At 42.9% G+C, this 27,543-nt stretch overlaps 1 protein-coding gene across 4 annotated transcripts in view; it reads left to right on the top strand.

The window, feature by feature from the left end:
* Window positions 1-27,543, top strand: part of nav1a (neuron navigator 1a) — a 66,566-nt gene that overhangs the window by 16,480 nt on the left and 22,543 nt on the right. For all 4 annotated transcript variants that reach the window (XM_087780823.1, XM_087780822.1, XM_087780820.1 and 1 more), the window contains exons 5-6: window positions 9,369-9,471; window positions 9,658-9,981. In XM_087780823.1, coding sequence (XP_087636949.1) covers window positions 9,369-9,471; window positions 9,658-9,981 — 427 coding nt within the window. The remainder of the gene's footprint in view (window positions 1-9,368; window positions 9,472-9,657; window positions 9,982-27,543) is intronic.

Genomic DNA, 27,543 nt, shown 5'->3' with positions numbered 1-27,543 from the left:
GCCATAACACCATCTGGAGTTTATAATCCATGTTTGTGTCTTCTTGTTTAGACTATTGTAATAGTTATTTTTCTGTCTCCGAGCTGTCTCGCCTGCAGTTCATACAAAACTCTGCAGAGAGAATTCTGAGCCGCTCTAGTAGAAGAACTCACATTTCTTTGATCCTTCAATCTCTTCACTGGCTGCCAGTTTCTTTCAGGATCAATTTTTAAAATTCTGGTTCTTACTTTCAGATCTATTCATGGTCAGTGATCTGATCCAGCCTTACACCCCAGCTCGGGCTCTGAGGTCTGTGGATCAGAATCTACTGATGGTTTCTTGAAAGAGTCAGTAGATCCATCAAAGATCTACTGACTCTTTCAAGAAACATCTTTAACATTTTATTTGTGTTTTTTCCTAATTTTCTGGGACTTCTGTGTTTGGAAAGTGGTCATAGTATAGTAAACACTGGTGTTAAACCTACTGGAGTCCCATGTATCCGCTCGTCCTCAGTCATTGCTGGGATCATACGGAATTTAATTGTTCCAGCTTCTAGAGGACAAGTTGTCTAATGATCATGAGGATCAGCTTCATGGGGGGCCACATGGGTTCGAGGGGATCCTCAGTCAGCGCCAGGATTAGCCCTGCATCAAGTTAATGAGGAGATTGAGTTAGGTTAGTTGACTAATCGCTCGATGAACCTCGAGTCTCTTCGTGATCACGACGTCTGTGGGCATGTTGTGTGAGTTGAACTTCAAGCTCTGAATACTTTACACTTTCAGCCGGAAGTTTAAAGCTTCGGATCGTGACGCAGAAACGGGAACAAACTGTTCTGGACGTGAGACATCACAGCCTGACTGTGAGATGAACGACTAGAACATGGACTTCAGTCCAGTGATCGATCATCAGTCGAGTCTCCTTGTTACCTTGTTACTTTCCAAAGTACAGGGTACAAGTATTAAACATTTATCTGTATCGCCCTCTGTTGTGCGTTATATTTTCCATCAATCATCGACTCTTTTTAAGCCCTTTTATTTTTATTTATTTGTTTGTTTATTTATATTCCTTTTTTGGTTTATATTTCAACAACTGTATTTAATACAAAAATAATTAGATTTATTTTTAATTTGAATTAAAATTCACAAGATAGTATTCACAGCACTTTGTGGCTGATCCCCGTGATGACTGAGGACGAGAGGATACAGTGGACTCCAGCAGCTTATAAAGCTGATGTTTGGACATATTTTGGTTTGAAAACAAATGAAAGCAGTTACGACTTCGTCAAGAGTCATGTGGTCCGTAAATACTACAACACCAGAGTCAAGTACTGGACAATACTACACATACATCCTTGTTACTACAGTATCACGATATATCGCAATATATTGTACGACTATCAGAACGAGCTGAACTACCTAATGATCATCATGATTTGTTTCCGTTTCAATGACATCATCACTGTGCGTCGCTCACTTTCTGATGGACTTTCATCTCCTTCATTGTGTCGCTACATTGTGTCGCTACATTGTGTCGCTACATTGTGTCTCCTACAGAGTCCGTAAGCTGATTTTCTAAATCTCTTTGATGTGATCGTTGACACACACAGGTCACGACCTCAGGAGCTCAGCGGCCCTGAACACAACACGGCGACAGTTTCCCGCAAACCTTGCCTCAGCTATCTGTTTTTTTGTATTGTCTGCCCGTGTGTGTGTGCGTTTGTGCGACGCTCCTCTGTGTCAGCTGTCTGCCGAACAATGAACTCGGTACCCGGTGATTGATAAAGAAGCCGAGGCGCTCGCGAGCGCACACACCTGGTGGAGAGAACCTGACAAAAGAGCCGCTTTAATCCACCACTGTTCCACTTTCACCGTTGTGTTGAATTCCCGCCGTTGTCGTCACCGCAGGCGAGTCTGTCGTTTCGGGGTGTGGTCTGCAAAAAAGCTTCTCGGCGACACTTTCGCTTCCTCTCTGATGCCAGTGGACACGCGAGCGACACTGAAAACAACGGCGAGTGTGTAGCGATAACTCTCCCAGGATCCAGACGCATTAGCTGCTTCCTGTCGTCTTCTCCACCAAATCACATTACGGCTCATGTTGTCTCATCAGCTGTTACACAACAAACACACACTTCCAGGCATCTTTTCGGAGAGAAGCCTCTTTCATAAAGTCAACCGGCGTCCAAAAATAACCGCCCGAAACAGGCGGGCGTCGCACAGGAGTCGGCGCTGAAGGATCGTTGACGGCCTCGTGACAAATATTCCTGCGCGTCGGTTCTATTTCCGTGGCGAAGCCGATGAGACGCTTCATTGTTCGCCGGCGCAGGAACTTTGTGTTTGTCGTCTCATGACCGGTTGTGTTGCTGGAGGCGTCACACGCACAAACTATTATTGTTGACTTATGTTATAGATGCTTATTGAGGTGAAGTGACGAACCTATGGACATGTTGGGGAGACTCTGTCTCACACCTGGAGGAGGAGCTCTTCGGTCCAGCTGCTGCCCCCTCAACCCGACCTGCAATAAGTTACAGCTGACTTATGATAATATTATAGCTCAATCATTTTCACACGTTTGTTTTAACACATGCACACACACACACACACGGACACAAAGACACACACACAAAGACACACACAAAGATACAAACAAATAGATGCAGACACACACACACAGAAAGACACACACACAAATAAATGGATACAATGACACATCGAAACAACAAAAGTCACACACACAAAGAAACAGACCCAAAGATATACTCAAATAGATGCAGACACACACACACAGAAAGACACACACAAAGAAACACACACAAATATACACGCAAATAGATGCAGACTCACCCAAAGACACACACAATGACACATCGAAACACCAAAATACACACACAGAAAGACACAAATAAGGAAACAGACCCAAAGATACACACAAATAGACGCAGACACACACACACAGAAAAACACACACAAAGACACACACAGAAAGACACATACAAAGAAACACACCCACAGATGCACACAAATAGATGCTGACACCCAAAGACACACAATTACACACTGAAACACCAATAGACACATACCGACACACACATACACACACACACAGTGTGTTGCAATGTTTAGAAGTTTCATTAAACAGTTTCCTGTGTGGTTCGAGTTATTACCACCAGCTTCAATCCAGCTGCAACATCTGTGTGTGTGTGTGTTTGTGTGTGTTTGAGGCCAAATGCTGACTTTATGTGTGTCTGGGCCATGATGTGTGTGAACCTCTTCAGCCTCCTGTCCACAGAGAGTGAAAGACTTGTGAGTGTGTAATAATTGTGGGTCTCTTGAGCAGTCGACGGAGACGGATACACAGTAGACACACAGACACACAGACACACACTCGTAATTTGTTACCGTGTTGACTTTGTTTTGACTAAAGGGTTACGACGTTGTTGTTGTTGTTCACTAGTGCTAGTGAAGAGTGAGAACATGTTTGTTCTTCTGCATGTTTGTGTCGTGAGTCCAGGTGTCAGTGTTTCCTGTTTGAGTGTCCGGAGCTGAGAGACTGTTTATCTTCTGTGCTGTAGTGTCATGACAACATGATTGTAGTTCATTATTGATAAGGAAAGTACAGATTTAAATACAAAACAGCCTAATATTTAGTTTGCAGTTAAATGATGTCAATAGTTTAATTAAATTAAACACATTTTAAAAAGAAATATTGCAAAAAATACACAGTAAAACAAATCATTCTGAATAAACCAAAACATGTCCAAACCTTTTGAAAAGCTGCTGGAGTCGACTGTATCCTCTCGTCCTCAGTTAACGCAAGATTTCATCGTTCCTTCAGCTGCGGAGGACGTGACGACTGCTGCCATCTATAGGCCGGAGGTTTAATTGCAACACAAAAATGAACAAATGTAGTTAGTTATTCGTCAAATGATTTTTTTCATGCACACTTATACACAAACCATTAAAGAACTATAATAAAAAATAAAGTGTGATTTGAAAGCCAAAAAGTATAAAATGCTTAATAAAACAAAACATTGTAAATTGACGTGTAACTGTTATTTGTTTTGATAAACTAGCAGTTTGTATTTCTACTGTGCGGAACAGAAAATGTTACAATAAAATAATCAATATTGTTGTTTAATATACTTTATGTTTAATCACATTTTTTTTAAAAACATTTTAAATAAAACAAACTATTATCAATGAATCTTGTAGAAAAAAACCTCAAATGTTATTTATTATGATACAATCCGCAGTAAAATCTGCCATAAAATAATCAATATTTACATGTTTCCCAGTAAATATACATTTTTTGATATGATACTAAGAATAATCAAATGAAGCCACAAATAAAAGCCAAATTATTAGTTTAAAAAGATCTTTAAGAGCCAGAGAAACTGTGACTCTGACTCTTCTTCCATGAGCGGTTTCTTAAAGTTCTGTTGGTCACAGGACGGACCAGCACAGATCCAACATAACCAGAACCTTTTCTCCGGGATTAAAAGCTCTGTTTGGCTCCAGAGACTTCCTCTCGTCTGCATGCGAGTCACGGTCTTGTTTGGAACTGGATCACGCCCGCTGGTCTCTGTCGTGACCCGCCGTCTCACGAGGGCCCGGACCCGCTCGTACCTGAGCGAGGAAAGGTCCAATAACCCGCCAGGAAAAGGACCATAACAACAATATCCTGTCGTCGTGACAGTCACATGTCGGGAATGTCCGGAACGATAAAAACGTCTCATGACTGGAGCCTGGAGCGGCTTGTGTAGCGTCGCCGTGGAAACAGAGCTGATCCACTACATGTGATTGTTTGTTTACGGTTGGAATCTTTGAGACTGAGATCAACACCTTCGTGTGTCGAAGTGTTCGACTGGAGTTTCTATTCATGGATGTCCAGATCATGCGATGAAGTGTGTGATCAGCAGCTTTCACAGACACATCCATCATGTGTGGACACCACGAGGCGTGGACACGGTCGGACAGAGATGGATGAGCAGGGAAGCTCTGAGAGAATAGTGAGGACTCAAACCTCCTCCTCCTCCTCGTCCTCGTCCTCCCGTCATGTGACTGTCAGAGCGAGTGCAGATGCATCCACGCAGGGAGGAACCATTAGTCTTCTTCAGGGAGTTCCTCTCTTAATGGACAGTCCACAGGCCCAGAGGAGCAGAACTGTTGTCTCGTCTGTGTGGACGTCTGTGATGTTTGAGCAACAGTATTATGATCGTCCTGGTCCTGACTTTTATCATCATCTTCATCATCACCTTCATCATCACTTTCATCATCATCATCATCATCATCATCATCATCTTCATCTTCATCTTCATCATTATCACCTTCATCATGATCGTCATCATCACTTTCATCATCATCGTCATCATCATCATCATCGTCATCGTCTTCATCATCACTTTCATCATCATCGTCATCGTCTTCATCATCACTTTCATCATCATCATCATCGTCATCGTCTTCATCATCACTTTCATCATCATCGTCATCGTCTTCATCATCACTTTCATCATCATCGTCATCATCTTCATCATCATCATTATCACCTTCATCATCATCGTCATCATCTTCATCCTCACTATCATCACCATCATCACTTTCATCATCACCGTCATCATCTTCATCATCATCATTATCACCTTCATCATCATCATCCTCACTATCATCATCATCATCCTCACCATCATCACCTTCATCAACATTTTCATCATCTTCATCATCATCATTATCACCTTCATCATCACTTTCATCATCATCGTCATCACCTTCATCATCATCGTCATCATCTTCATCCTCACTATCATCACCATCATCACTTTCATCATCATCATCTTCATCATCATCATTATCACCTTCATCATCATCGTCATCATCACTTTCATCTTCATCATCCTCACTATCATCACCTTCATCATCACTTTCATCATCATCGTCATCATCTTCATCATCTTCATCCTCACTATCATCACCATCATCACTTTCATCATCATCATCTTCATCATCATCATTATCACCTTCATCATCATCGTCATCATCACTTTCATCATCATCATCCTCACTATCATCACCTTCATCATCACTTTCATCATCATCGTCTTCATCATCATCATTATCACTTTCATCATCATCATCCTCACTATCATCATCATCATCCTCACTATCATCATCTTCATCATCACTTTCATCATCATCATCATCACTTTCATCATCTTCGTCATCATCACTATCATCACTTAATCATCATCTTCACTGTCATCTTCATCATCACCAACATCTTCATCTCGGTCATTATCGTCATCATCACCGACGGCTAAAGATTGTGTAGTTGTGTTGATGTCGTACACACACAAGTCGTCGCTTTCCTCTCTTTGCGAGTTCATTCTGTGGGATTATAATTCCGAGCGCGTCGTGTCGAGTCACACTAACGCACACCGCCAGAAGAACACAACAGCAGTGTCGCCATCATTCAAGTGTGTGTAGTTCAGTTGCCACGTGTGCGTCCTTGATTGTGCGTCGAGCTCCTCAGGCGTCGTGCCAGCTGAGACCACCAGCACCAGACGCCCCCCCCCACCCTACCCCCCCAGACCAAACCAATCGATCCAGCTGTCGACGGTTGACGCAGATTTGAAGTCAGAAACGTTAGAGTTCAAGGATGACATCATCGAATCAGAGATTGTTTTGTTGTAAGTGTAGAGTTCCTCTGAGTGTGTTGGACTCGGCGAGCAGCTGTCGTCCCTCCTGGCTCGTCGGAGGCGTCTCCTCGCTCGCCAGCTGCACCCCCCGGACCCCAGTGTTTGATTCCTGCTTCAGCGAGAGGTCGCGTCTGTCCTTCTTACCGTAGCTTCACGTCCAGCTCTGAGCTTCACCTGAGACAGGTGGCTAATGCTCTTAGTGTCCGTTTTCAATATTCATCAAAAGTCATCTTTAACTGCTGACTCAGCAGAGTGTTAGAGTGCTCGCCTCCTGCTTCCACCCAGGAGCACTAACACAAGTGCATTAACCGTCACGAGCACTTCGGAGAGAACTCGCAAATTGCAAAAACTTTTGTATTTGCATTGAGCTTCATTAAGAGCAGAGAGAGGGAAGGCAGTGATGGTCTGGAAAACCAGGCGCTCCTTCTGCAACACAGAGAGTGACGTGTCGGAACGACTTCGACAAGTTTTAGAAACTTTAGTCAGTGGATTGAAACTGTGGGGAAATGACTTTTTATTACTGTAATCAATCATCTTAGATTTAACAGACATTTTAAATCACTTTATTAACTGGTTTTACTTTCATGTTTCATTTGAATTAAATATTTGTTGTATAACTTTTTACCGGTGACTGGCAGTTAGGAGTGTGTATTGTCAAGAATCTGGTGTTACTATTCGTATCATGATACAGGATCAACGATACAATATATATTGATACTGTAGAAACAAGAATATATTTGTAGTATTATCGAGTACTTGACTCTGGTGTTTAAGATGGGTTTAAGGGACCGTCCTCCAATAAATGAAGCGTGAAAAGAGATTAAACTAATGGTTGTCAAATTACTTCTGTTAACATGTATTTAGGGTGTGTATTGACAAGTATCTGGTGATATGAGACGTATCATTAAAGAGGGACAATGATACGATGTGGTAGTGTAGTAACAAGCATATATGTGTAGTATTGTCGGGTACATACTCTGGTTTTGTGATACTGTAGTAACAAGCATATATGTGTAGTATTGTCGGGTACATACTCTGGTGTTGTGATACTGTAGTAACAAGCATATATGTGTAGTATTGTCAAGTACTTGACTCTGGTGTTGCAGAATTTACAGACCTCATGACTCTTGACGAAGTCGTAACTGTTTTAATTTGTTTTCAAACCAAAATATGTCCAAACATCAGCTTTAAAAGCTGCTGGAGTCGACTGTATCCTCTCGTCCTCAGTCAACGCAAGGTTTCATTGTTTCCTCGGCTGCTGGTGATGTAATGTCTTCTGCTATCTAGAGGTTGGTTGTTTAATTGTAACACAAAAATGAAAAACGTAGTGATTATTTGCATGTTAATTATCAATAAAATACAACATATTTTTCATACACACTTCATTGGAATATAAACTGTTAAATAACGGTTCTCACAGCACTGGCAGCAGTTTTACTCTGATAGTCTGATAGTGTTTTGATAACTGTCTGTGAAGAAGACATGAGTCGCTGAAACAGGAAGTGAGTGCATCTGTTTTTATCAACAACATCTCGACAATAGAGAAGTGAGAGCGGCAGACGTGTGTCTCTCCGACCTCTGGTGTCACGCCTCAGGTCACGTGACCGTCGGTGTCAGCTGGTCCACATTAACTCGTCTATTGAGCCCCCAGTTAAAACGTCAGCGCACCACCACTATAAACTTCACAGAGGTCAAAGGTCGAGCCCCCGATTGAGCGGTCGACGACTCGTGACGCCGACTCACGAGTCCATCTTAACAAGAGTGAGTGTGTTGTGACGGATCGAGTGTTTGAGGAGGTTTATTCAATCTCATCGTCTTTGAATCTGATCTGCAGCCCCCTGAGGGAAACACACACACACACACACACACACACACACACACACACATGATTCAGCAGTCTGTCATGACCCAGCATGAATCTGCGCAACATAATCTGAGCAGATTACAGTAGATTATGGTGAAACAAATGCCAATGGACTCCCTGGAGAGTCGAAGTGAGAATGAGGCTGCAGACCTGAAACCCCTCCAAGTTTCTACGAGTCTTGTCACATCGACGAGTCACAAATATGTCTACGAGTGTTTTTTAATCTACGAGACTTGTTTTAGAGTCACAAATATGTCCATGAGTCGTGTTCACAGGTCTCATCTTAAAGACGTCTGTTTAAGAGTAACTTCTACAGGTCTTAGGGTTCACATCTATGAGTCATAAAGTTCTGTAGTTCATGTCTTCGAGTCATAAATATGTCCACGGGTCTTGTTTTAGAGCCACATCTACGAGTCGCAAATATGTCCATGAGTCTCGTTCACGAGTCTCATCTTAAAGTCGTGTTTAAGAGTAACTTCTACAAGTCATTTTTAGGGTTCACGTCTATGAGTCATAAAGTTCTGTAGTTCATGTCTTCGAGTCATAAATACGTCCACGGGTCTTGTTTACAAGTCATGTTAAGGTGTCATGTCTGCGAGTGACTCATACATCTACGATCCATAAACACAGGTCATGAATATGTTTACGAGTCAAATCTACGAGTCACAAAGATGTCTTCGAGTCATGTTTAAGAGTCGAATCTACGAGTCACAAAGATGTCTTCGAGTCATGTTTAAGAGTCGAATCTACGAGTCACAAAGATGTACACAAGTCACAGACACATGGAAGAGTCATGAACGAGTCAGAAAACTAATATGTTGGTGTCTCCTGCAGATCCAGAGTCCCAGAGGAAGAGAACGGTGCAGAACGTCCTGGACCTGCGGCAGAACCTGGAGGACACCATGACCAGCCTGAGAGGAGTCTCTCTGAGCCACAGGTGAGTCCAGACACAGTTCGTTACAGAGAGAGTGCGTCTCTAAATGGCTGCGATCAATAGAAAGCACGTGACGGAGCAGAAGTGCTGCTGATGTCGACGATAATCGTCTTTATAAGACTGTTCCTTCCTTGAGATGTTCTCTCAACAAGTCTGCTCTTCATCATCTTCGTCTTCCTCCCTTCGCAGCTGCACGGACGCCCCGGTCTGTTACGACAGCGACGAAGCCGCCGCCTTCTCCGCCTCCGGCTTCTCCAACCGCTCCTCGCCGTTGTCGTGGCGACACGGTCAGGCCAGCCCCCGCCTGCAGGCCGGCGAGGCCCCGTCTCACACCCACCCGGACCTCCCGCTCCGGGTCAACCACGGCGCCCGGATCAGCCTGATCGAGGCCCTGGAGGACCCGGCCCTGCTGAAGGTGGGGGGGGACTACCTGGGCGACGGGGGCAGGAGCGCCGCCGAGGAAGATGATGATGATGATGATGATGACGTGGACATCGATGATCTGGAGAACGGGTGAGTGAAATACTGAAGAAAATCGTCAGTGTCGTCAGCTTCACCGCAGATATAAATAGATCCATGATTTCAGTCGTTTGAGGCGGAAAGGAACAACTTGTGATTGTTGTGAGTCACACTTTGGTTAAGTTTCTGGTTTGTTCCGACCATAGAAATGCTCCCGACATCCGGACTCGCTCGGAGAAGACACACAAACAAACTGTGACACACTTGGAAACAGACTCATAAAGATCAGATTTATCAGCTACAAACTGAATTATATTTGATCAGACAAACTCATAAGACGTTCAAGTCTGACGTCTGTCATGCGTCAGTCAATAAAGTAAACTTTATTTGTAGCCAATTACGGATGATAACGACAAACCGATTTAGAGTAAAACGATACATGAAGAGTCAAACTGGATTAAAATAAACAGCTCTTTTTTTTTACAAGTATGAAAAGAAACAGAAATAACAAATAGATGAAAAAGAAGCTAAAATCATAAATAAACATTATGATGGTCTGCATGACCTTTAACAGACTTACCTTATTCTTCCATATTCTGCTTCTGTTATTGTTTTAAGACAGACAGTGCAGCCTAATATATAATATAAACAATGAAAATGTTTAAAATATATATAAATATATATATTATTTCATATATTTTTTTGTTTTTATTCATCACATAAATACCAATAAATATCTTTGAATGAACTGTCAAACAAAACGTTGTTAAAATATAATCAATACAAAAATGTTGCTATGTATGCTATTTAATTATAAATTAAATAAATATATTTATTGCGTGTGGATCAAAAATGAAACAAATTTACAATAAACAACGAATTTAGGAATTGATATATTTAAAATACAATGATCTAATGATCTAAATTCACTCGATAATATTTATCTGAAACAATATTATGGAATAATTTACTAATAAAACGTTCTTATTACGGTGGGACTGCCTGTAGTAGAGTAAATGGCCAGCAGAGGGCGGTGTCGCCCTCTCTTGAGCACGATGGCTCATCTCATTTATGATTCATCTTCATCCATAATTCATGAATTCAGGTCAGATGAAGGTCGCGCTGCTCTCTAATACCCCCATACTTATATATAATACATACCCCCCCCCCTTCACAAACACACATGTTCTTTGTGTGTCTCTTTGTTCCTGGAAGGGGCTGCAGTGGAATGTTTGTTTAAAGAGTCACTGACTCACCATGACTCGACACTGACCTGTGTGACTCGACACTGACCTGTGTGACTCACGGAGGCCTCGGTTCTGTCTGACACTTTCACTGACTCGAGTCTGGATCAGGGTGTGGTCACATGATCTGTTGGTTCTGCTGATCATGTGATTGAAAAACAAAACAACTTGTAAACAACTGGAAGGATGTGATCTGTGGTCGATCTCTCTGTGAGTGTCTCATGTCTCGTAGGTACGACCGCACGCCTTCGTTTTGGGCGCCATTGACGGATCGATGGCGTGTGCGTCCGGGGGTCGCGCACGTGTCTCGTGTTTTATGCCTCGTTGAACGCAGACGTTTGTGTTTCCGGATGGATGAGCGCGTCTCCCTCCCCTTTGGGGTAAACTCGGGGGGTTGCCATGGTAGCGACAAATCAACGCTGGCTCGATGCACACGTGCTTCGAAGAAAACACATTTTTTGTGAGTCGGGGTCGAGTCGCAAAAGTCAACAGCTCATGGGTTAAGTGAGTGTTTTGTGCCGCTGCTACAAATCAACATGCTTGTCTAGTTTGCTGGCGCCACCTGCTGGACATTATCCGACTAAAATAACCTTTTGTGTTAGGATCGCAAAATAAACCACAACATCATGTAGTATTGTATTTGACCTCTGACCTTAAGGGGGAATTCAAGAGTGTTAGGACCGCGTTGTGTTTCAGGGACTCGATGATTCTTCGACTCGATGGTTGTCTCTCAAGGTCAAGCGAAAGTTCTTGGAGCGTCGTGCTCGGCTGCTGGACTCGCTCCAGGTGTGTGTGAGCTCCACATCTGGAGGTCAAACTGGGTCGGCGGCGGCTCAACGGGCTTGTGTTCCGTCGCAGGCCGATTTAAATCTGGTCGTCTGTAGACTCTCACCTTTGACCTCGGGTCCTGGCTCGAGGCCGGAGTTGGCGTCGACGACGCCGACACACACTCACGTGTCTCCGGCGGAGATGGTTGCAGTTGTTGGACTCGTCCACTGATCCGTTGATCTGCTGAACCGCAGCCACATCGCGATTGTGCAACGTTGAGCAACACACACACATGTTCTGGCCTCCAGCCCCGGGAACTGGATCCTAAATCCTCGGCTAGGATTTGTGAGAAAAAGTGAAAAAATTGTGGCATGTCCAGAGAGTGGACCTGCTCCACCCCTCAGTGGACCCGCGACCCCCGCCGAGTCTCCAACGTCTCCATGGAGACGCCGGGGAATAATCCACTCTAATCCCGGCTTCCTATGATGGAAGAGTTTGGGAAGAAGGAGGGAAGTCTTGGTCAGCAGTCTGCAAGGACAGGAGGGTCAGTGTGTGTGTGTGTGTGTGTGTGTGTGTGTGTGTGGGGGTGGGGGTGTGTGTGTGTGTGGGTGTGTGTGTGTGTGTGTGTGTGTGTGTGTGTGTGTGTGTGTGTGTGTGTGTGTGTGTGTGTGTGTGTGTGTGTGTGTGTGTGTGGGACCCCCACGTTGTTCAGAGGCTGTGTTACCATGTCAACAATGCGAGCGGCAATAATAAACCCGCGTGAGGCCTCTTCACCCTCAGAGGTCACGACTCGTGTCCGCCACCAATTTCACTCCATTTCCTCCGAGTGTGATCCGGCTCTTCCTGGAGATTATTTCACGCTCCGGGTTTTATTTTCGCTCCGGACCAGACGACCTGGAACCAATAAGAGAGAAACTAAGAACAACATCACACAGTGTTTTTCACGTCGGGTCGTCTTGAGTGTCCGAGCGTTTCTTGTGATGAAGGTGAAGATAACTTTGTATTATAATGATGGAACAACAAAACATATATATACATCATTTAAAATATACAATGATAAAATGCACGAAATGAACGAAATAAAAAAATACCTAAAGAAAATAAAGATAAAAATGTTGTAAATTGCATTACAAGGAAACGATATATAAACTGTTAAGTTAATTACAATATACAATTATAATTCAAATATTAAGGAAAATTAATTGCTGTGTTTTAAACTCATTCCTTTGCTAATATTGCTTACATTTTACATTTTTGCAAATTTTGCTAACTCTTTCTGTTGTTGCTACTTTTGTTAACTTTTTCTTTAGTTGCTAATGTTGCTGAATTTTTCCATTGTTGCTAAAGTTGCTAACTTTTTGTATTGTTGCTACTTTTGCTAACTTTTTCCATTGTTTCTAATGATGCTAACTTTATCCATGGTTGATAATATTGCTTACTTTTTACATTTTTGCTAATTTTGCTAACTTTCTGTATTGTTGCTACTTTTGTTAACTTGTCCTTTAGTTGCTAATGTTGCTGAATTTTTCCATTGTTGCTAAAGTTGCTAACTTTTTCTATTGTTGCTACTTCTGCTAACTTGTTCTTTAGTCACTGATGTTGCAACTTCTTTTCAATTTTTTTTTGTCGCTAACTTTTTCCTCTAACTTGTTCTATTGTTGCTCATTTTGCAAACTTGATCTAACGTGTCTCCTTTTTTCTATTTTTGCAATTGTTGCTAACTTTATCAATTGTTGTTTTCTTGTTTTCACGTGTTGCTAATGTTTCTAACTTATTGTATTGCTCCTAATGGTGCTAACCTTTTCCATTGTTGCACATTTTTCCAACTTTCTTTCATTGTTTGCTAATGTTTGCAACCTTTTCTATTGTTGCTAGTTGTGCTAATGTCAACGCAGATATGAATATTAACCTAAATAATATTTATGTTTCGAGGACACTGAGTGTTTTTTCATTCACATCCTCTAGAATGTTGCAAAGATGGTGTTAGTGTTGATGTACAGTAGTCGACATATTGTGTTTTTTCATTTTAAATCTGAATCACTGTTATATCACCAGAGCATTAATCACACAATGTTGTTACTGCACCGGTGAAGTTTGTGTCTAAGCATCGAGTCGAGAAGCCGCACCTGAGTTGTGTAACCTGGGATTTAAAACTGGATTAAGTGAGTTTTTGTGTGTGTGTGGTTGTCGGTCGGTGTCGTCCACACGTGAGTGTGAGTAAGAAACTGAGTCAACGGTCAAAATGTACCGAGACGAGGTTGTTCTCAAATCTCAGATTAACTTCAGATTAACTTCCGATGAAGCTGCAGATGAGAAGATCCAGACGAGTGAAACCTGAAGTTTACGTCAGAACAAAGTTTCCCGTCATCACTGTTTTCAGTAGATGGAGGGAAGAGGTGGAGGAAATGTTGGTTCCCACACCCCCCTCCACCGACACACACACCCACACACACACACACCTACACACACACACACACTACAGGGTGGATGAAGGACATGCGTGGCAGCTCCTCTCACTCATTAATGCTCTCAGTCTCTTCACGAATGGGTGCCACTTTGTAATGCGCATAAGAATAAACCCCCGACTCAGCAGCTCCCGCCGGGTCATTCACTGGTGTGTTTCCACGTTAGCTACGCACCTCTCTCCCTCCGACCTCCTGCATCTCCTCCCCTCTTCCTCCCCCCTTTCAATCTCCTCTCATTAACCCTCTCAACTCCACCACTGGACCCTGCACCGGACCCTATTAACACACACACCTTCAGAACCCGTCGTGTTTGTGCGAGTCCGGGCTCGCTACACAAACTGGTTTCTCCCGGACAAGAATGTTGAACGAGTCTTTCCTGCTCTGTAAGCGACTCGCCGGTTATTTGAGTCATTGAACCGTGACTCGTCACACGTGGGGGTGAGTGACTCATTTAAACAAACCATCTGACTCGGCAACTTTATCGGTCAGAAGTTCAGCATTAAAAGTTTCTTCTTCCAGTTCAAGACGCATGAGAAATAACAGGGTTTATAGTGGAGACCAGTGGCTGCAGGAACCTGCTCAAGGGCCACAAACGGTGAGAAAAAGATAAATTAAAAACAATATTACCATAATATGATAAACTTATACTGAATAACATTTATATTCTGACAACAATACAAGAAAAAATGTGTCATATGATCAAAAATGGCTTCATTAATGGTATGTAATGACAGTAGTTGTCGCAAATATATTATTAATTTGAGAAAGAAAAGGTTTAAAAGTCATATATCATCCCCCAAAAAACATGATTACAACAAATTAGTAACAAAGTAATTGAATGACTTAAACACACCAATAAAACCCTTTTTCAATATTTACACACATTTACAACAAAGAAAACCCACTGACAATTACACGCACACAAAGACACACAATGAGACCAACAAACTAAAAACACACACTTAAACAAACAGAAATACACAACCAGACCAACACTCATTAAGTGAGAAAAATAGTTTATGATAAAATAGAGTAAATAAAGTTGTATTTATTTATCTGGCGCGAGTGTAGCTACGACTACACAACAGACCTGCAGTGACGGTTGGAAGAGTCCAACTGATCCGGGTCCAATGTTGACTCTGCAGGAGTGGCTCCAGGTCTCAGGAAACATCTGGTCCTGGCCCCGGGGGGTCGGTTGGTGGGGGGGGGCACCATGAGAGCAGGTTCACCACTCCAGCGAGTCAACACAAACGCCATCGTCGATCGTCGTTCAGTCGTCGTGTTACAAGATCACAAACGAACTGAAAACTTTATTTAAAAAGAAACGAGTGACAGCGAAAGATGATCCTGTTTCGGTGAAATCGACTGTTATTTTCCTTCCGCTGCAGACTAAACTATGATGTACACAAGTGTGTGGGTCGACGACACAAACGAGAGGAAGTTTAGAGAGTCGGCGATGAGTAAGAAGAGCGTGTGCGCGACTGTGTTTACGTGTGTGTTTGTGTGTTCTTGTGTGTTCCTGCTGATAACGGGGTGATGTTTCCCAGGTCTGCGGCTTCTTTCAAGTCTGACAGGTTCCCAGGGTCAGACGATGACCCTTCGAGGGCGCCGTCATTACACCGTTGCATCAGCAGCTAATTACACCACACAGACGCACACACACACACACACACACACACACCAGTGAGTGTGAGAAAAACTGAGACCTGAAGTTTCACATCGGAACAAGGAAGTCTGAGCTTCAGATCTGCTCTCCGGTGAAATACTTGACTTGTCGATTTAAGTATAAAGATGCAACTATGGACGGTTGAATCTTCTTGTTGTTGGAGAACTTCCTCCATCACTCTCAGCTCTGGTAGTTCTTCTGCTCCAGTGAACACAATAGCAGTTCCTCAAACAAAAGTCTCTACTGTACTGTGGAACTGGTTCAGGCTTCACTGTGAACAAACAAACTGACGCTAAATAAAGTTAGAAACACAAAAAAGTACATAAAAAATTTACTTCTATGGTAGGATGTATTCGTTTTATCAGAATATTAAATGGTTAAAACATGTATTTTTATTTGTTTAGAATTTTTAAAATAATTTAATTCAATCATTTTTATATTGAAACAATGAATTTTTTAAATAGAATTATTAATTAAAAATAAAAATAAATCATTGTTTTTCGGCGATTTTATACCAACCTTTTTTATATTATTTTAAAGGCTAGGAATTTCTTTAAAAAAACTGCATTCAGAAAATGTATTTTTTCATTATTGGAATTAGAATTTCAAAAGCTTTGTGTTTAAAAAAAAAAAGAAACAATAATTTTAAGAAGAAATACTCGATTTTTAATGTTTAAATTATTTTAAAAAAAATTCCTTCAAATTCAAGCTTTGTAACATTAAGTTTAATGATCAATATTCTGATGGAACTGATTTACTTCCATAACTGCACACGAGGAAAGATCGGCAGGAAGTTAATGCAGTTTATTGTTAAAGGAAAAGTTCACCTAAAATTCAAGTTTCTTTCATTTTCTGCTATTGAGCAACGTTGGCTACATTTAAAGTGAACCTTTCAGACCGAAGCAAACGATCAACGCCAGCAGGCCTGTGAGGTCACATAGACGCGGCAGAAACACTTTTCCCCGCCTTGTTGACTTTAGTTCAAGTGTCAGGGGAGAGCCCAGGAACGTCTGGGGTCAATCTCGTTGTACCCGAGGTCGAGGCTCACCCAGGACCTGGACAGGTTCCTCAGGGTCGCCGGGACACTTCACCGGACTAACCTCGTTATCGTCATGTTGGTTAGAGAGCAGTTTTCACCTGAGCAGCTAAAGCGTCCCTGAACACACCACCGGGTGTGATCCCAACACTCTGAGCTCCAAACACTCGGCCACAGTGTGACCCCCCACACCTGCGGTCCCCTCACGCCAACATGCCGCTCACACACACTAACACACTAATACACACAGCAGGCCCACTTGGCCTCGGTTGCTCCGGTCCGGCACCAGGAAGAATCGGGTCTTTGTCCGCTCTGCTCTTAAAGACTCTCTCTTCGTCTTCTCTCTTCGCTCGCCTGATCAAGTCTGTGATCATGTTCTTCTGGGTCATGTGATCTTGTTCTTCTGGGTCATGTGATCATGTTCTTCTGAGTCATGTGATCATGTTCTTCTGAGTCATGTGATCATGTTCTTCTGAGTCATGTGACCACGTTCTTCTGGGTCATGTGATCATGTTCTACTGGGTCATGTGATCATGTTCTTCTGGGTCATGTGATCATGTTCTACTGGGTCATGTGACCATGTTCTTCTGGGTCATGTGATCATGTTCTTCTGGGTCATGTGATCATGTTCTTCTGAGTCATGTGATCATGTTCTTCTGGGTCATGTGACCACGTTCTTCTGAGTCATGTGATCATGTTCTTCTGGGTCATGTGATCATGTTCTTCTGGGTCATGTGATCATGTTCTTCTGAGTCATGTGATCATGTTCTTCTGGGTCATGTGACCACGTTCTTCTGGGTCATGTGATCATGTTCTTCTGGGTCATGTGACCATGTTCTTCTGGGTCATGTGATCAGGTTCTTCTTAGTCATGTGATCATGTTCTTCTGGGTCATGTGATCATGTTCTTCTGGGTCATGTGACCATGTTCGTCTGGGTCATGTGATCATGTTCTTCTGGGTCATGTGATCATGTTCTTCTGAGTCATGTGATCATGTTCTTCTGGGTCATGTGACCACGTTCTTCTGAGTCATGTGATCATGTTCTTCTGGGTCATGTGATCATGTTCTTCTGGGTCATGTGATCATGTTCTTCTGAGTCATGTGATCATGTTCTTCTGGGTCATGTGACCACGTTCTTCTGGGTCATGTGATCATGTTCTTCTGGGTCATGTGACCATGTTCTTCTGGGTCATGTGATCAGGTTATTCTGGGTCATGTGATCAGGTTCTTCTTAGTCATGTGATCATGTTCTTCTGGGTCATGTGATCATGTTCTTCTGGGTCATGTGATCATGTTCTTCTGGGTCACGTGATCATGTTCTTCTGGGTCATGTGATCATGTTCTTCTTGGTCATGTGATCAGGTTCTTCTTAGTCATGTGATCATGTTCTTCTGGGTCATGTGATCATGTTCTTCTGGGTCATGTGATCATGTTCTTCTGGGTCACGTGATCATGTTCTTCTGGGTCATGTGATCAGGTTCTTCTTAGTCATGTGATCATGTTCTTCTGGGTCATGTGATCATGTTCTTCTGGGTCATGTGATCATGTTCTTCTGGGTCACGTGATCATGTTCTTCTTGGTCATGTGATCATGTGACGAGACACCGGTACCACAGACTCTCAGTATTTGAAGAGTAACTTTAATTTCATATTATTGAGTCTTGTTTATTGCAGACATTTTTTCATTTTCTTCTGTCCATTTGGGGAATAATTGTTGCAAAAACACATTTTTACATCAGTGTTTTATTTTAAAGATAATAAATAATTTATTAGCTCAGTTGGGTTTATTTTAGGGTTTTTTTCCAGGCTTGTTTTGTGGGGGTCTTTCTCCCCCTCACAACAGTCACAGTATGGGCCCCTGAGGATATTTAACCTTGTTTTTAATGTGACCAACTGATGTTCTGAAGTCATCGCTGCTGATGTGAGAGAAGATCAGAGCGACAGAGAAGATCATCAGGTCCAAGATGAAGGACCTGAAGATCATCAGGTCCAAGATGAAGGACCTGATGATGATGATGATGATGGACTTGGACCTCTTTGTTGAACCTCATGGTCACCCTCTGACAAGGTGAAGATGTTTTGACGTGTCCTGAGGTTCGTTGCGGTTCCGATCCTGCGTGAGACTTTTGAAGAGACACAGCTGGTCGCGATCAGCGAAGAGGAGGAAGAGGAGGAGGAGGAAGAGGAGGAGGAGGAAGAGGAGGAGGAGGAGGAATTCGGGGTGTTGCCTTTTTCTATCGCTGCCTCCCTCTCTCATCGCTTCCCTCCCACCGCGAGTGCGCGAGTGTCAGACCCACTGCGGGAGTGGACCAGTCAGTACCGTGGATCATATATTTATCCAGAAGATGGTCAGTTCGAACAAAGCCGTGTGACGTTCAGGACAGTCGGGAAAACTCGCCGAGAAGATGAGCGGGCGCGTGTTGAACGGCAAAATGCTGCAGCTTCCGGCACCGCGTCGCTCCGGGAGGACCCTCCACTATCTGTCCAGGTAAACCCACGCACGCGAGGGTCGTGTCCACGAGCCTGGTCCTCGCCGGAGTCTGTCTGTGGTCTGTCGCAACTGTCGGTTCCGAGGAGCGTGAACGCAGCAGCAGCAGCAGCAGCAGCAGCGCCTCATTGATAAAAGTGCAACAGCTGCAGACGCGTGTGTGTGTTATTATATGTGTGTGTGTGTAGCATTGTTACACCGAGAGTCCAGTTAAACCTCCACTCGTGTTTTAAGACGCGTTCATGGCTCCATTGTTTTTCCCCCGATGGCAGCCGGTTCCTAGTGGGCTGAGAGAGTGGGTGTGTTCCTCATTGATCAGAACCGAACCGCATCCTACTGACCTACATTCCTGTCGGAAATTGACTGTGATTCTCCCAAAAGATGCCGTTTTTTTTGTGTTTGTTTGTTTGTTGTAGCCCACGCTGCGTGAAGATCCTCTCAGCTGTTACACAACAGTTTAAACATGTGTGTGTTGTGTGTGTGTTGTGTGTTTCATGTCAGCTCACAATCAATCTTGCTGGGTGGGTCTGAAGTGTTGCATGTAGTGAACACACACACATACACACCCCGTCAGTGACACACACTTGTTTGTGTTGATCTTAAACACACAACACACAGTGATGTATCTCTGCCGCGAGACAAAAGCACTAACACAACCTCCTGCAGCGTAACAACAATGGCGTCTGCGTGTGAAAACTAATAATATGAGTTGTGTATCGGTCGATACCATGTGTGTCACGATACAAGGGCTCTTGACGAAGTCGTAACTGCTTTGATTTGAATTGAAACCAAAATATTTCCAAACATCAGCTTTAAAAAGCTGCTGGAGTCGACTGTATCCTCTCGTCCTCAGTCATCACCAGGATTTTCATGTTGTTTTATTGTTGGGATTTTAATGACAACCATCTGGAGTCGGAAAGTTAAATTACAACACGAAAATGAGTAAAATATATATATATTTTTTTATTTTATTTTACATACACTTTAATAGAATAGAAACGCAAAAATAACTTTATCAATACAATTCTGTTGAACATCGATACAATATCATGATTTTTCAGTGTCTCGATATTTTCTTACCCTTGTATTCATAATAGCGAAAACTAAACTTGTTTTCTTAGTGTTTCTCCTGCTGAGCATGTGACTACATGTCACTTTGTGTGTCTGTCGACAGCGTCGCCCCGAATACATTTTCTTTCTTTCTTTTTTTGAGGACTGGAAAAGTTTGCTGGTGTTGTGTCATTCAAATGAATCAACTGTTGTGCGACCGTGCCAAGTGTGTTGTTGATTCAACCTCTTGCCTCAGGGTCGTCGGTTTGATCGCAAGAGCTTCAAAAACGTATGGTTGGTGCGTATTTACACAATTGTTGAGTCATTTAAAGTGCGTTATTGAGTCGATGGTTGTTGTGTTGTGACATATGAGGTGACGGCACAGAGCAGATTGTCATAAATAAATAAACACATTTCTCACAACAGTTTGATTACATTTAAACATCAGTCACACACATGTCATAAACTATAATTACATGTTAATTTAACTTGTAGTAATAACAGATTTTAAGCAGTTTTGTGTCTAAAAAAAAATCAGATTTGGTTGTTGTTTATAGTTGTAAATCAAAAAGTGTCGACAAAATGAGGGATTGTTGCTTTTATAACACAAACCCAGCTGATCTCAGCGGTACTAATGATTGACGGGGGGTTCCTCCGCCGGAGTGACTTTAACTGGCTGAACCGTCGACCCCTGCAGTGCACCATTAGAGTAAAGTGGCCTGACTTCAGTGCATTAGTCACACACACACACACACACACACACACACACACACACACACACACACACACACACACACACACACACACAAGCGAAGAGCCACTTTCACAATAGAATCCACAAACTGATGCACAATTCATTAGCGGGTCTCGCGGGAGCGTCTCCCTCCTGTGGTTGTCAGTCACACACTCTCGTCGTGCAGACAGACGCCTGAGCTGGTCCTGATCCGGTTTTGTTGTCTCAGAAAACGCCGACTCAGCACCTCCGTGTCCAACGGCTCCGGGTCAGAACCAGCATCTGTTGAGTGATCTCAACCCTGACATCATGTAACGACTCACAAGCTGCTCATTAATCCTCATATAAACCTGAGTTGCTTTAAAGTCAGTCAAAATTGTGTATTCATCCCACACCAGTATAAACAACCGGTGTGTGTGTGAAGGTTTTCTGGGGTCAAAGTTCACCCTCATTCTCAATTATCATGACAAACAAAGGACGACAATCCCGTCAAGTTGATGCTTAACCTGACCCGAGAGAGTCTGATCCATTGTTGGTGTCAAACAACAGTTGTGAGTCAGTGTGAGGTTGTTATCAGGAAACACACTGTGCTGACCGCTCGCGGACCTGCAGGCTCGGACGTCCGTGAGAGACTCTAAGCGAGCCAGCAGATGCGACACTTCCACACACACACACACACACACACACACACACACACACAGGAGCCAGTGTGCACGAGCAGAACCGGCTTATTTTCATGAGCTGGTACCTCCTGTGGTTTATTGGGTCACATCAAAGCTGCAGACCCGCAGCTGGACCCAGCAGGCCCCGGTGTTTTTAGGAAGTTCTGTAAAACTCAATTTGGCCCCAACATATCTACGATAATCACCTTTCAATCATCCGTCGCTTATCCACCGGACAGGTGACTGAGCCGCAGACGTGAGGTCAGAGGTCAGCGGAGAAGTCATCCCCTTCACTCTTTTCAGGATCACCTGGGCGACGTCCTTGAGAAGTGATCGTCTTTCTGACGATGAACCCGAGGAATGAATGACACCATTGTACTTTCGCGAGTCGATTTAACGATCGGATTTATGCTCGTACAAGTCGAAGCTCGCTCGCGTCTCCCGACAACAACCTGTCGGCGTACGTACGGAATCTGTGTCGCCTAGTGACCGCATCACAATCACTTTTTGTTATTATGTTATCATTTGGGGGGGTGTATTGGCAATATCGGGCGATACGATGCGTATCACGGTACAGGCTCAACGTTACGATATATCGTGATAGTGTAGTAACAAGTATATATGTGTAGTATTGTATATGTGAAGTACTTGACTCTGGTGTTGCAGAATTTACAGACCACATGACTCTTGACGAAGCACAAATATGTCCAAACATCGGCTGGAGTCGACTGTATCCTCTCGTCCTCAGCCACGTTGCAGGATTTTATTGGTCCTTTTTAGCTGTGGAGGACGTATTGGCTGCTGCCACCTAGAGGCAGGAAGATTAGTTGCCACGTAAAAATGAACAAACATCGTGAACATTAGCAGGTTAAGTGTAGTTTAAGGCATATAGTGAAGAAAATCTTATATACACTTCAATGAAATATAAACCATAAAAGAACTATGATTAAAAATATATTTGAAAAAAAAAAGGTTAACACTGTTTAATATGGATTCAGTGTTTTAATCTTTTTCATTTTTCTAGCGTCTCAACATTTTCTTACACCCCTTACAATCAGTTACGTATTGGGTTCAGTCCAGTTCCACCATCATGGAGTTAAACCCTCAACTTGGCAGTATTTTATTTCGGTAGAGTTGCTCACATAAAAACATTTTCCAGAGAAGTTTCGAGAGGATTCCCTGCGTGCGTTTCCAGTTTCACCCTCGGACGAGGCTGGAAACGCGGAGACAATAAAAGAAGAATCTATGAATCTGTGCTCGTCGGCGTCGCTGAGCCCAAATATTTGCGCGGCGAGCGGGCGTTCCTAGAACCTCCTGTTTGCTCTGCAGCTCACACGGAACCGCTGGATCCGTCCGTCTTGTTTTGAGTGTGCGCTCGGGCGTGTGTGGCCGCATGTGTCAGAGGATTAGGGAGTGGGACCCCAGAATACACCGGCTGGAATGCGGAGTGTGCAGCTCGCGCCCGCCCGGGGGCCAGGAATGTGGTAGAGGATCTGTGCCGGGACTTGAAGTGGCATCAGAGTCGGATGAGTGACAGCAGGTGATGCGGGAGGTGTGGCCCTGCAGGATCTCAGGAGCTCGAGTTCCCTCACGGTTTTCTTTCTCTATCGCCGAACATAAAGAATCTCATTCAAGGTCCGGTCCACCTTCTTTCACCCGGCCAAACCAGAGGTGCTGGTTCTAGATTCCACGAAAACAATGGACTTACAAATCTTGAGTTCAGACACTCCTGTCGTTGACTCACAAGTTCTTAATGTCTTCTTTCTTTTCTGTCGTGGTGGATTTCCTGTCTTTTCTACTCCTTCTCAGATGAGATAAAACTTGTGTCATTGTGTGAGTCGTTCATTATGACGGTGACCTCTAGAGATTCCAGGGATTAAGAGAAGTCTAGCAGTGAAACTAACATTTAAACAAGGAGGATCAAAGTCAAATCCATGACCTTTAAACACTTTGATGAATATAAAATCTGTTGCACTGAAGATTTTAGCCTGATTGAGTTTGACGCCCCTGGACTAGTCTCTCTCTCTCGAAGAAAACTCAGACATTCCATCCCCTTCCTGGTTGTTGGGAATTCCTGGACACGTGTAAACAAACCTCCCGTCCGCGCCGTGTCATGTGACGAATCGTCACGACCTCGTCGAGTGACCCCTGACCCCAGACGTTGTCGCGGGAGATGCCGCTTGTGCGCGGCCGGATGGTTTTTCCTTCGGCCCGATCTCGGAGCAGCTGTCAGGAGCGGTCGGGAGTTTTCCTTTCTGTCGCAGCTGCTTCAGGTTAAAGTGCTGCAACATTCAAACGCGGAACCTCCCTTTTTTCTCTCGCTGGGCGCCCCACTTTTCAAACCAAAACATCCCCAGCCGTCCGTTACGCAGCCGTTGAGTCAGCTGACGCGCCTGGAGCGCGGCCAGGCGTAACCCTACACGAGGACCCCGGTTTCTGGGGGCCTCGGCGTGGCCGGGGTTCCCCCTCGCGAGGTGCTGGACTCTGCGCCCCTCAGACTGAAGTGCTTAAGGAGGTGATTCACGACTGCTTCCTGCTCTCCCGTGGACCAGGAACATCCAGGAACTCGGTCTTAGTCACGTTCCAGCTTGAGAGTCAGCTGACCGGAGGCTGTAGATGATCACATCCATGTCACGCAACCAGTTGAGAAAGTTCTTAAGAAGTTAATCTGAAGATCATTTTTGTTCTCCAGGAGAAAAAGTCAAACATACGCACATTTAAAATACTAGAAGGAAAACATCACAATTGAAAATGAGTAATACGGTAAAAATATTTTGTGTCTTTCCTGTTGATCATCTTTCAATCCATAACTAGTTAAAATGAAGTGTCAAAACAATAACAACAACGTCTCTGAAAACCTGATGTAAATACAAGTACTTTCAAACTTTACTTCTTTCATCTCTGCTCAGTGAGGCGCTCAAGCACAGAAGTGTTTTTTTGGTGAACATTGTGACGCAACTCGGACCTTCAACCTTAAATTGATGATATAATAATGATGGTGTGAATATGAAACCATGAAAAAAGATTCTCCTTGAACATTTTGAGAGAAATATTGCAAAACTAATTAAAGAAAAAGCATTAAAAGATGAAGTTATTAAGGTTATTATTATATTGTTGATCAAATTTGATTGAAAGAGTTAAATCTTAGAATAAATAATGTAGAATCAAAATGTAATTGAACAAAAAACAGTAAAAGACGATAATAAAAGTCGAACGAAAAGTCAAAACGGTAAATAAATGAATGAAGATTATTATTATTATATTAATTATATATATATATTTTTGATTTAAAGTGTCAAATCTGAACAAAGTTATCTCAAGAGTTTGATTAACAATCATAAGAGAAAGAAAAACAGGTCCCATCAAATCGACAATGAGAAACATAGGCAAGGAAAAAACCTCGAGCAGAACCAGACTCTGGAATAAAGTGACGATAAAAGTGGTGAACACTGATGTTTGTTCATATCTTCCACCAATAATTGAACTTTGTCTACTGAGGAGGGTCAGAGATACAAGTGTCACGACTTTAAATCCTGCCACAGAAACCTTCACTATGTGTCTCACGTCTCCTGGAACTACAACCTTCCCCACAACGCTCGGCAGATCCTCGTCTCCATTTTGGGTCTGGAGGACGAGAAGAGCAGGACGACCCGACGCTGTCACAACAACGTCTCGCTCTCTTTCCCCCCCAAACAACCTTTCCCTTATATGATCTCTGGAGTGAAGCTTTCTATTCCTGGAACCTTCAGACCAGAAGGAGATGAAGAGCACGAAGATAAATTTAGTTTCTTGTTCATCTTCACACCTCAGAGTGTGCGGCAGAGACTCATTGTCATCACTAGAATGTTCTGGGCTAGTTCGACCCACACAACAACAACGACGACGACGACCCAGTGGTGTGTTCTGTCGGGTCGTCGCTCCGGGCCCCGTCAGGAGCCCCCCCCCCCCCGCTGGTCCCCGATGGCCATTTAGGGGAGCGACCTCCTCCTTGTCTCACGCTGAGCCCCCGGCCGGCTCTGATCCGGGTGGCAGATGGAATTAGCAGTAATTACGAGCTTGTTAAATCCAGCCGGCTGTGATGTCCAGGAATTGTTGCAGTGTGTGTTTGTGTGTGTGTTGTGTTGTTGCTGCTGCTGCCAGCTAATGAATTTCTCTGTTGGTTTGTTGCAGACGAGCCTCGTAATTGTCGTCGCGATTAACTGCGAGTGTCGAACAATGAGCTCATCAGGGATTCCGGCGGCAGCGAGTGAATCCACGTTTTCTCTCCATTCAAGAGTTCACGAGGTTCTAATCTTCTCTCCAGGAAGTGCTGAGTGTGCGCAGATTATCTGGTGGATTACCTCGGACGGATTATGTCGAAATAAATGAGAAAAATTAACACCTCGCTCGACGGTTAATCATCTTTAAAAACTAGTTTCACTCTTGCAATCGTTTCCTGCTGTTGTGAACGTGTGAAGGAAAGTTTTTTGGTTTGTTGTGTTGAAAAGTTGAATATCTTGAGCGTTTGTCGTTTCTGGAAACTCACCAGTGATAACGTGAACTGACGTGTTTTTATACTTCCTGAAACACATGAACAAACTCTGACACAAAATGACAACTTATAGATTTCATGAATAAAACTCGCAATTTCCAGAAACAAAATTACTTTATTGAAATAAAATTACAATTTCATGAACAAAATTACAATTTATAGAAATAAAATTACAATTTATAGAAACAAAATTACAATTTATAGAAATAAAATTACAATTTATAGAAATAAAATTACAATTTCATGAACAAAATTACAATTTATAGAAATAAAATTACAATTTATAGAAACAAAATTACAATTTATAGAAACAACATTACAATTTATAGAAACAAAATTACAATTTATAGAAACAAAATTACAATTTCATGAACAAAATTACAATTTATAGAAACAACATTACAATTTATAGAAATAAAATTACAATTTATAGAAACAAAATTACAATTTCATGAACAAAATTACAATTTATAGAAATAAAATTACAATTTATAGAAATAAAATGACAATTTCATGAATAAAACTTACAATTTATAGAAACAACCTATTTTGTTTTATAAATTATCATTTGAGATTAGATTGGTTTATCTCATCTAATCTCAAATGACAATTTATAGAAACAAAATTTAGATTTTCCTAAACAAATTTACACTTTCCTAAAATGGAAATCTAGTTACAGATATTTTAAATCTCTGGGCCACCGTACTTTTGCACTGACGACAAAAGGAAAATGTAATTCTGTTATCCTGGTGTCGATGGTTCATGTTGTCGCTCGAGTGTCGTGAAGTGTGTGTCAGGTGTGTGTGCATCGAAGGACGTTGTGAGTCCATTATCTTCCACAAACTTCTTCTCGCTGACGTTGCTGTCGTCTAAAGACTCTGAAGTGTGCGTGCGAGCGACGAGGACATGGTCTTGATCCATTTAAAACAGTCTAATGACTCCTGCAGGATCTCGGGCGAGAGCCCCCTCTGGC

Source organism: Callionymus lyra, chromosome 19, assembly GCF_982586985.1.
Source record: "Callionymus lyra chromosome 19, fCalLyr1.hap1.1, whole genome shotgun sequence".
Lineage (NCBI taxonomy): Eukaryota > Metazoa > Chordata > Actinopteri > Syngnathiformes > Callionymidae > Callionymus > Callionymus lyra.
This window is presented reverse-complemented; position numbering and strand designations above follow the sequence as displayed.